Source organism: Dendrobium catenatum, unplaced genomic scaffold, assembly GCF_001605985.2.
Source record: "Dendrobium catenatum unplaced genomic scaffold, ASM160598v2 fragScaff_scaffold_763, whole genome shotgun sequence".
In the NCBI taxonomy this organism is placed as follows: Eukaryota; Viridiplantae; Streptophyta; class Magnoliopsida; order Asparagales; family Orchidaceae; genus Dendrobium; species Dendrobium catenatum.
Genome location: NW_021319225.1, coordinates 584915 through 596858, shown reverse-complemented (window position 1 = coordinate 596858; position 11944 = coordinate 584915). Strand labels below are relative to the sequence as shown.

Below are 11944 nucleotides of genomic sequence, written 5' to 3'. Positions count from 1 at the left end.
GGGCATGTAGACTATCTATGGATGTACTCTTTTGATATGTATAAGTTAAAATTTTCTCTACCATCTTTCACATTAATTGAATTTTTTTTATTCTTAGACTATACACCTCTTAAAGAAGAAACTTTCTAACAAAGCAAATATTGAACGGGCAATTTGTAAGCCTTTTGTGATTGAAGAGATATTCATCCATCTTGTGTTCTATGCATTTTGAATTAAATGTGAGCATAAAATAGAATTAAACACACAAAAATAATAAAATAAAAAATGATTATGAGGTCAAACAATTCCATACAAGCTTCTTATAGCTTTTAATCACTATGGAAGATCATTAAACAAGCCATTACGACAAATAACATGAGATAATTAGGATTAGTATTCTTGTAAACTATAGTGAAGTTAATTCATATGTAAGATAAGGCCAGCTTAATTAGTTCTATAACATTACATTATAATACATTTCTAATATCTTGTTAATTCCCTTAGGAGGTTTAACATGACTGAGGCTTCGTTTGGGACGGCTTTCTTATTGCTTTTTAAAGCGGCTTCCTAGCACAAAAATTTTAATTTTTGTACTGAAAAGCTACTTTAAGAACCAGGAAGAAAGCTGTTCCAAACGAAGCCTGAGTTGGATGAAGCACTCAGTTTGATAAATTCACAAATGTATATGTTGCCGAAAAAAAAAAAAAGAATTGTCAAATTTGAAATTTATCTAAATCATACTAAAACCATCACGATCAGGACAAATTTTAAAATCAGGTATAATAAATAAGGTAACTATAAAAGATAGGATAATTGAAAAAAAATTTAAAATGATATGGCCATTAAATGGGAAACTTATGCTAACGTGACATTTTTCTACATGAAATTATGTCATTAATGGATATCCCTTTGGGGCTGTATTTTTAATAATTATAGGAAAAACTTGAAATAAAATTTAATTTTGATGTTTATTATTTATTATTAATGGTTTCAAATTTGCATTAAAATTTTGATGAAATTTATTCTTAAAAATTCCTGAAAATATTATATGATATATATATATATATATATATATATAGTTTTGCGATCTTTTATTTTCTACAACAACAATAATATCAAACATTTATCCCACTACATCATCTACATGAATCTTTTTTCTCCATTGTGTCTTATTGATAATCAAATTTGCATTTAAATCTAATAAATAAAGGTTACTATTTAATATTTCTTTAAACAAGTATTTTTAAGTCTACCTCTATTTTTCTTAACATAGGAGGTATCTAATACATCCACTCTCCTAATCAATTTATTGGAAGGTCAATGCTATGTGACCAAATCATCTAAGGTGACACTTTAATCTTATCTGGCGCTAAAGCTACTCGAACCTTTTCACATATAAACTCGTTTGCATTATGTCTCTAAGTGTAAAGCCACTCATCCACCTAAGCATCTTCATCTATGCAACACTTAACTTTATGCTTCTCTTTTTAATGACCACCATTCTATTTCATAAAGCATTGCAAATCACACCACCACCATCTTATAAGTTTTCAATTATATTTGATGTAATAACTCAAATATGCAAAATATTTTTTCTTAAAAAATATGAAAATTTTGAAGTAGAGCGCTTTGGCACTGATTTGCTGAGCACTACAGCACCATACCATATATGAATAATATTTATACTATTTTGTCATATTCCAGATCTATATTCGAAAAATTACATTAGTTTTTTATTTTAACCATTTAACTGGAGCTTACCAATGAACAACGAAAAGAAACATGATTACATTTTTGTCTTGCCCAAAGCTTTATATCATATGAACTTTACCCTTTCTTGAAAACATGTAAAATCACAAAACGGACTGGTAGAAGTCTGTTGGTGGTTAGGAAGAACTCTGGCGATCGTCGGGAGGAACCCCGGCAGTGGTCTCGATGAACTCCGACGGTGGTCGGGAAGAACTCAGACGGTGGTCGATGGACTGGTAAAAGCCCGTCTGTGGTTGGGAAGAACTCTGACGGTGGTCGGGAAGAACTCCGACGGTGGTCGATACGAAGAGAGCTCCTAAACTCCTTCCTTCCTTTCTTTCTTCTTCCTCCCTCTTATGAGAAGAGTGGGGGCTATTTATAATTTTTTGAGAGGCATGACTTGTAAATATATGGAGGATCAAGGTCAAAATGGGAGTGGTTTGAATGGATGGCTGATATCGATCCCCTTGATCAATGATTGTTTATTGGTCAATTGGAAGCCTTAACGATTTCAAAATTCAATGATTTTTGGCTCGTTGGATTCGTCTCGTCGAGCCACTCGATTTGACTATAAGCATGTCATGTTTGGAAACTGTTTGATAATCCAAATTGTGGTTTGAAATCTCCAATAGCGTTTTAGACCCTTGATTTGGATCCATTTGGGCTCAGATTGAGTCGAATTTGGTGTCGTTGGGCTCATATTATCAAGACGTTCAGTTTGACTATAAGTTTGTTGTAATTAGAGTTCAGATGATTCAAGATTTAATTTCGAAAGCTTACCGCTTAATTTTGCTTTGAGATTCGTGTTTGATTAAGATAATTTTTTGATGATATATTTATTAAATATATAAGTTTAGGTGTTAAATATATATTTTCAATAGTTTTAGGCGTTATGTATGTAAAAATCCCTATTAACATTTAGTTATTGAAAATATTTATGTATTTTAAAACATATAATACTCTTAATTAAGAAAACTTAAATAACTTATTAAAATTTTAATATCAAATTTAAAATCATTAATAACAAATGATAAATATCAAAATTATGTTTTATTTTCTTATAATTATTTAAGAAAAATAGACAAAAGTCATCTAAAATTTTGGTTTTTAAGCCGGTCGCCCGTTTAAAAGGTCATTGGCAATTTATTTTAAAAAAATACCATATCAGCACAAATTATAAATGGGCAACTTGCATGCTAAGTTATTGACCAGTCGCCTGCAAAACGAAGACTAGGCATCTTTTAATTTTTTTATTAACTTATTTATTATACATTATTTTAAAATTTCCCTCAATAAAAACAATTGTTGCATCTCATCAACAATCCAAAATTCATTCAAAGCATTTCAATGTGTTCTTTCGAAAAGTTAATATTCAAATAATTACTTTTCTATAATTATAGCATTTCCAAAAAAGAATAATAAAAACTACACTACCAAAACTTCTCCGATTAAAATTTCGTTTGGCACGACTTTTTACTCTTTTTTTTTTTAAGTTTTCTAGCATACAAATTTTAGTTGTTTTGGAAAGCATTAAGGTTTCGTTTGGAAGTACAAAAAATTCTTGAATTTAAAATTTTTGTAAAAAAAACCGTTTTAGAAAGCAATAAGAAAACCGTCCTAAATAAAGCCTAAGAAAGCTACCCTCAATGAAGCCTAAACTGGAAGTAGAAAATTAGCATGAAATTATTAAATCAATCATAAATATCCAATCGATACATAATCATGTTACTCATCATGTAACAATTATTCAAACAGTAAAGCCCCCTTCAATTCGCACACACAATTCATCACTGCAACACAAACAAAAGAAGAAGAACAACATTCCTAATATGTGGTAGGAGGAACTCGAACTGATCCCGTCCCAGAATCCCATATCGGTTTGCCGTAAAGAACAACATTATGATCACGTTGCATGAGAAGCACATAATTACCAATCGTTCCGTTCGTTGCAGTTTGCCAAATAAGCTTCCCGTCCTTGTCGTGGATGGCGAGGTTGCCGTCGGTCTGTAGCCGCAGCTCACATTCGCTGCCTTTATCGTTCGTATGGGTGTACCATATTGCTTGCGACGAGCTGCCATAGAGGACGAGGTTGCAGTCAGGTTGCATCAGTAATGTGTAATTTGCATTCGATATTTTTTGACCAGTTTTCAGTATATCGCCTGGCAACAACTGGTTCGTCGGAGCTGTGCTTACACCTGCTGCAAGTAGGCCCAAGGCGGCGACAGCAACAGCCATGAAGCAGAAGGAAGCATGGCGAAGAGATAGAGAGATAGCCATGTTGATGCTAGTTGCTTACTGGAACTAGCTGAGGCTTCGATGTTGCTGTACTTGATTTTAAGCTTTGGCCTCTATTTATAAGAAAGAGATCAACCGCTTACGAAAACGACTAATTCAAAGGTTAAAAGGACTGTGCGACGAGTTCAATTACTTTCAAATAGAGACAAATGAAAAAAAATAAAAAATTCTTCATCAATTCAGTATTTTTCATACTGTTTTTTTTTTGTTGGCCTGCAAACATTAAATATTAGAGAAATCCGGCTTTGAGAATGAATGCGCGGCTCCTGCAATTGGCAAACGGCTATTCAACTTCTTATATTTTACAGATATCTTTAGACAATTGTGCCTGACTTTAATTGTATTAGATCAAATTAGATGATAAATTTATATCTAATATAGTATAATGTGGCTTTATTTTTATTATAACATAATGATATAAAAGCATAATTAAATAAAGCTTAGATTGATGAATCTTTTCATAATTATACTTTATTTCATAATTTTAGAATTTATTTTGGACAAATTAATTTCTTATTGGTTTACTTTTCATATCATAGCCCGAACTTTTGTTTGGCTATTATTTTTTCCGTATTTTTCAAGAATTTTTTTTGCTATGAAGTTATTTTTCAGAGCTAGTTTAGGCTTCATTAAGGGCAACTTTTGGCCAGGGGCGCGGATATCACTTTCCATTTGGACTTTAAGCATTAGGGTTTAGGGTTGGGGGGGGGGGGAGGCGCAAAAAGTGTAGAGTTTTTTTTTGCCTTGAAGTCGGCTCGACCCCTATTTGTTCATATTCTTGATCATTGTACGTTTCGCAGATATGTCGGGGGCCCAAGGGGGCAGCGCCCCCTGCCGGGGTTAAACCTATTTTGGTTGTAAGGATATTTTTATTTCATTACTATTTCTCTTTGTATTTGGTTCATCGTTTGATTATGTTGGCTAATTGCCTAAAGACCATATTATTTTAAATCATTTAGGCCCCCCCGCCCTTGCTTTTGCCACTATTTTTTCTTTGTTTTCAATAAATTTGTGTACTAGAAAACTATATTTAAAAAGTATTAAGAAAATTATCCCAAACAAAACCTTAAAAAATAGCTTTATCTATAACAATTTTATAATTATCTTTCTAAAAAATTATTGTCATCCTAAATAGATTCTTATTCCTTGAATAAAATATCTTTCTTAAATAGTAATTTTATTTATTATTTTTAAATTGAGTCAATTGTAAATATGTATATATTGTTGAATGTTAATTGTTATGAATCTAATTGCTATATTGGAAGCACAATAGCTTCAAAAAGCTTAATTTTTTTAGACTGATTTTCATGATCATAACTATAATATGAGACAATTAGAAGTCGCTGAAATTCACACAGCTTGATATTTAAGCCCCAAATGATGGAGAGGGGCAGTTAGTCATTCAAGCATTGGAGATTTGGTCGATCTTACTAGAGAGTTTTCATGTCCTTCCAATCTTATTTGATATTAATTTGAACAATTTGGGCATAATTGCTCATTCAATTCATCAATGAGAATTTGACATTGAAATATATTCTCAATACTAAAATTTAAGTATCTAAAGATATTATATTTTTTGCGTAATTCATTTGTGACGGCTTTCTTAAATGATGACTTTCTAATATAAAAATTTCTATTTTTAAAATATTTTGAAGAAAAAAGTTGTTTTAGAAAGTAGCAAGAAAGTTGTCTCAAATAAGTTTTAGGCTTCATTTGGGACGGCTTTTTTTATTACTTTTTAAAACAAAAACTCTATTTTAAGAAGCAATAGAAAAATCGTCCCAAATAAAACCTTAGTATAATATCGGAAATTTTCTTTCCAAAAAGTTTTGAAGTATTCAATGTACTCTTAAACGTACGTAATTGGTAAGGCTCAAGTTTTAAAAAACTTATTGCTCTTCAAAAGTTTTTTTTGTTTCATTCAAATCTTTTTCGTGCACTGTTTTATATAGTGTCTGTGTGTGTGGAGCATTTGAAGGACTTAGCCTAATTTAGCTTTTGGACAATTAGCTATAATCATAATACTTCAAAGTTTTATGTTTTAGCACTTTAAAAAATCTCTCCTATAGATGTTTTCATCCGATTATTTCAGTGGCAAAACAGCTATTGTTCAAGCTAATTATTTCTGGAGAAACACTGAATTCTAAATATGTGAAGCAAATGGCAGAAGTTAAATTAAGGTTTCGTTTGGGACGGCATTTTAATTGCTTCTTAAAGCAGCTATTTAGTACAATTTATTTATTTATTTAACTATAAAATAGTTTTAAGAAGCAATAAAAAAGCCGTACCAAATGAAGCCTAAATCTACACTCTCAAAGGGAGGAAAAATAAACAAAACATTTTAATAGAACTTAAAAGAAAAAGAATTTCTAGTTTAAAAAATTTTTGTACTAAAAAGTTGGTTTAAAAAATAATAAGAAAATTGTCCCAAATGAAGCCTAAGTTGTAATTTTGTTGGTGGGTAGTGTGATGGTGTAGAGTTAAAAATTATTGCGATGTTAATGAGATTCATAGAAAGAGAACATCTAAACTCTCCAATAGAATGGTGTCATTGAAAGAATCAAAGTGATTTTTAGGGGTGTCAATTTCGGGTCATGGGTCGGGTTCGGGTCGAACTCGGAATTGACCCGGATTCAATCGGGTCGACCATAACCCAACCCGGGTAGACAAACGGATCGAAAACACGGACCCATATCCGACCCGTCGGCTTCATTACAGGAAAAATGGCTATTACCGGCGGTTCCTGGCGGCGATTCATAGTCTATTCTGTGTGTTAGTTTTTGAGTTGAAATAATTTGGAAGATTTAGTTCAGTAAGCAAATTCCAAAGCCAGATCCTGGTCAGTCAGTTTGTTCGTTTCCGTGCCGCGACCCGGTGCGAGCGGGATCCGTCCCGGATCGGGTCGGGTCGTGACAGCTTGACCCAACCCGACACGGGAAGCGAGCTAATATTACGTGAATGAGTGCTAATATTATTTTGGAATCTTGTAATAAATATAATATTATACCTCATCAGTTAAAGGCCATATGTGGCTCTGGATTTTGGGTTATATGAAGAAGTCTTTTGTAGAAATAAGATATATCTCTCATATTTAAAAGTTTAAAGACAAGTCAATAAAGATTGAAAAAGAAATCTCTAATGATAAGGCATGTTGAATTCAAATAGCCATGTAATCTTCATAATATAGGAGATATATATAGAAATAAAAAAAATAAGGCTCGGCTCATCATTCATGTTATAGAAACAATTAGAAGGATTAATATGTCTTACTTCTAGAAGAATAAGTTTCTCAACTGAGCTGACGGACGAAAATAGTCTAAAGTTGCCCAAAATTGAAATTTGATTTTCTCTCTCATTTCTTTCTTCCATAATTTCCTTAGTTTCCTCTCTGTTGGGCGAAAAAAAAAATAATGAAAATAAAAAGGCATTTAATAAAGCCAATGGCTTTAGATATTTTATTATTATTATTTAATATATAATCATATTATTATAATTAATTTTAAGTAAAAATTCATAGAAATTCTCTTAGGGATTCCAAAAATTACAAAAAAAAAACACATAAATTATCTCATTTTAATTAGAAAATTCTAAGGAAACCAAATTGTAAACTGACACTCTGACAGTAATTAACCCACTTGTACTGACAGATGTCGATTTCTTAAAAAATTTCAACAGTGCCAAAAAATTATGAAAAAATAGGATAATTAAAGCACTACACCATATATATTTTTGATTAGACGGTTTGTGATTTGAACTTCTAATGACTCCTGAAATAATTATTTACTGCCCTAGGTTAACAAAAAAAATCTTGAAAATTTAAGGCTTTAACATAGCTTGGGCCTTATATTGGGGTTGGTCATATGTACTGGTCTCGAAAGTATTATAATTTACGTATATTGATAATTGTCCTATATCTGCTAACTCTATGACCTGATCAATGGCCAACTGTAGTGAGCTTGCATTTTCCTCGTGTCCACCACTCAACGATTCTAGTTTGTCATAACTCCATATGAAGTAGTCAGCATGTTGTGTTTGTTCATAGAAAAAAGTTTTATTTTGCCAACTAAATTCATAACATTTAAGAGTGGTAGGTAAGTATGGATACGTACCACCAATCGCTTTCTGAGAGATCTTTGGAAAATAGTTTCTAGAGGTAAAGTCTTTGAGGCTATAATAAGTAGATGGATTCCTATGACCGGTACCATCGTAGGTATGTCCCAAACTCCTCATTACCACTACCTTCCAGTGAAATCACTGGAACAAGATATGCATGTATGTTATTCCACGTCTCAATGTACGTTTGGTACTTAACTGTTCAGTCCATGTCAGCCTTCCCTCAACTATCTATCCTTTTGAACCCTCTCTCCATATGCTCCAAATCGGTGAACTGAACTCCTCCAAAATTGTGTCATAACTCGACCAGGGAGGTGCACCTATGCACATTTCCAGCTGATCATCGGAACTCGTGTTGTCCATAACTTCCTAGACATATGACAGTGCTTCGATAATGAACCAAGAACTGTGTTCGTGTATGAAGTCATCTTTACCTATAACATGCGAATGTGTTAAATGTATTCGACATGAAAACTTGGAAATATACGTATGAATTTAAAGGTAGTTTAACAAACCTAGCTAAGCTGCAAACCATTAAGTTCATCCATGTAATTCATTGAGTTGCCTGAAGGAATCTCCCAAATTCGATCTCCACCCCACCTGCAAGCATAAATAATTAAACCTATTAGTTTAAATGATAATTAGTAAGCATGAGTAATTTGATTTGGGATGAAGTGCATACCCACAGCCAAGTGGTCGTTCGTCCAACTCAACTGGATGAAAGGTACTAAGTGTTGTCATTCTTACGTACAAATATTAAAGTTGTTGTGCTTGTCCTGGTAGGTTCTCTTGGGACAACTTCAGCCTCGACATATACAGTAACAATACGCCTTCTAGCCTCCAACAACATATACTTACAAACCTTGTCAACGATCACATGGGTGGTAGCATATCCGTCGTTATTACAAATTTGACATACATGATTTACTGTTTGTGTCGATGAATTGTACTGTAACGCATGAATAATTCGTCGTTTTAGTTTGGCCAACAGTCTAATATCCACTATGATAATTGTCCTATTTCTTATGCCGACATAGGTTGATGTTAATTTAGCTGCAACTTGCAACTCGCCACTAAAGTATAAAAGTAATCGTGATATTCTACAAAGAATAAATATTTATCAAGGAGCTAACAAGACATCTTCACTATACGGATACACTAAGTTTTAAAAAATTAATGTGATTCTACTTGACTTTCATTTTACTATCCTCTTCCAATTTATAAAATTTGCTTTGATTTTAAAATCAAATTGTAATAAAAAAAATAATATTAACTTTTATAGGAATATTTTTTTCATTACTTAATAAGATTATATGAGAGACTAACAACTATTAACATGGATATCTCAAAAATCTTCTAAATTTTAAAATATGTTTAAAATGACATATATTAATTCAAATAATATTAATCTTGTCTATTACCTCTCTAACATATTCTTTCGTTAAGCGATAAATATCAAAATATCACGATTTTAAAATTTCTTCTTGATTTTTTTTTTCATTTTTTTAAAATAAAGTTTTACAATCATATTAATTATACATTAATCCAAATTTTAAACCAACCTAACACGAATAATGGATCATGCATAATACAACGGAAGAAATAATAACTTCAAGGAATGAAATTAATGACTGGTTTATATATACTTTCACAAAAAATAATGAACTTAACTAATTTAACATTAAAAATCTAAAAAAAAAACCCTCTTCAACTGAAATAAGCAATTAATTACACTACTGAATATAATTATTTTAACATAAAATATAATGCTAGAGCTTCAAATAAAACTCAATATTATATAATCTTATACAAAAGTTAAAACTTATATCTATTCATTGACCTAAGAAACTTCACTCCTTAATTAGAGAATGGTGCCAGCCATTTCATTTGAGGATTATTTCAATATTCATAGCACTCATGAAGTTTATATAGCCAGCTCAAAAGATAAAGAAAAAAACATCCGGCTGCAAAAAAAAAAAGCATAATTACCTCTATTCCCCCGCGAAACTAGAAAAATTATTAGGTGCGGAGGGCGCATCATCCGCACAAGTACTGGGTACCTCGGTACTCAGCGGTACCGAGTGCGGGTACCGCTAGGTACTCAATGCTTATGCGGACGGTTTTCCCCGTCCGCACCTAATAATCTCTCGTGAAACTGACGCACATTGAGCGGATTTTCTTTCTACCCCACGATACCCGAATCTGAATTGGTGAGTGGCTTGAATGCGCCAATCAATTAGGAGATTTATAAAATTAATGCTGCTTCATCTTTGTTTTCAAGCCCTTGTTAGCTTTGCTGTTTTGTTCGATTGAGCATTGCTATGTTTTAGTTGCAGCTCAAATTCTTATAGCTTGTCAATTTCTGAGTTGTAATTTTCCCTTCATGTAACCAACCTTTTCACAGTTAATGATATACAGGCTCTGCCCCTAATTTTCCCCCAAGAAATTAAAAAAAAAAATCTAACATAAAAAGTAGTGCAAGACGATATCATAGAACTTAAGCAATAAAATCAAAGTTGTTCAATGATGAAAGCAAAAGCAGATCTTGAAATACAAAATCTTCATACTTCTCGTTACTCATGTAACATTTATTCGATTAAATAGCAAAGTTCTGTAATTATGCTACGCACACAATTCATAATAGCGCTATAACACTACACTCAGCTGGTAATACGAATCCAAATCACACATTCACCAGACAGAAAACAATTAGGGATCATATTTGTTCTGCCAATCTTGAATTCTAATTTGTGGCTGCAGATAGAACTGTTCCCGTCCCAGAATCCCAGGCCGGTACGCTGTAGATGACAAGATTGCGATCGCGTTGCAGGAGAAGAACATAGTGACCAACTGTTCCGTTTGTTCCAGTTTGCCAAATGAGCTTCTCATCCTTGTCGTTGATGACGAGGTTGCCGTCGGTCTTCAACCAGAGTTCGCATCCACTGCCTTTGCCGTTGGTGCCGGTGCTCCAGACAAAAACGGAGGGGCTGCGGTAGAGGGCAAGGTTGCAGTCCGCTTGCATCACTAAGGTGTAAAGTGGATTCGATATATTCTGACCAGTTTTTAGAACATCGCCGGACAACATGTGGCTCATCTGAGCCATGCTTCCGCCTGCAAAGAGGCCACAAGCAGCCATGAAAAGGGCCAGGAAGTAGAAGAAGGAAGCTTGGCGAAGCATGGCCATATTGATCTTATTTGCTTGGATTAAGAGTATTGTTATTGAAGCTTTTGATCTATGGCCTCTATTTATAAGCGAACTGCTTAGCCGATTAGCAAAGTTGAATTGGTTTTAGATTCAAATATCAACGGTCTAACGCATGTTTTAGAACCAGGTCGTATCGTTGATAACATCGATCATAATTTGTTTGGATGACGGTTTATTATTTTATTAAAAATTGTACAAAGTGATCGAGTGCAAAGAAAGTCAACTCCTTTGAATACATATAAATATAAAAAATATATAAATTTTTTGATAAAATACTTTTAATAAATTATCATCAATTCCCACAATTAAGCATTATATAGCATAAATCATAAACCTCCAATTGGCAACAGAAGAAAAATTCAACTTTTTATGATAGAGAAATGCCGGCCTTAATTCCCGTACATCAAATAAGAAGCCTAAATCTACACTCTAAAAAGGGTTAAAAAAAAAATAGTTGAACTTAAAGAAAAATAAATTCTAATTCAATGAATTTTTTACTAAAAAAATTATTTTAAAAATCAATAAAAAAAATTGTCTCAAATGAAACCTAAGTAGTAATTTGTTAGTGGGAAGTATGATGGTATAGAGTTAAAAATTATTACG

The 11944-nt window shown here is 32.6% G+C and overlaps 1 protein-coding gene across 1 annotated transcript; it reads right to left on the bottom strand.

The window, feature by feature from the left end:
• Positions 1 to 3552: 3552 nt before the first annotated feature.
• LOC110100350 (mannose-specific lectin 3-like) lies at positions 3553 to 11320 on the bottom strand. Its single transcript, XM_028696549.1, has 3 exons — positions 10904 to 11320; positions 4025 to 4076; positions 3553 to 3926 (listed from the first exon to the last, which is right to left on the bottom strand). The coding sequence occupies exons 1-3, from the start codon at positions 11318 to 11320 to the stop codon at positions 3553 to 3555; spliced, it is 843 nt and encodes a 280-aa protein (XP_028552382.1).
• Between the last annotated feature and the right edge of the window lie 624 nt (positions 11321 to 11944).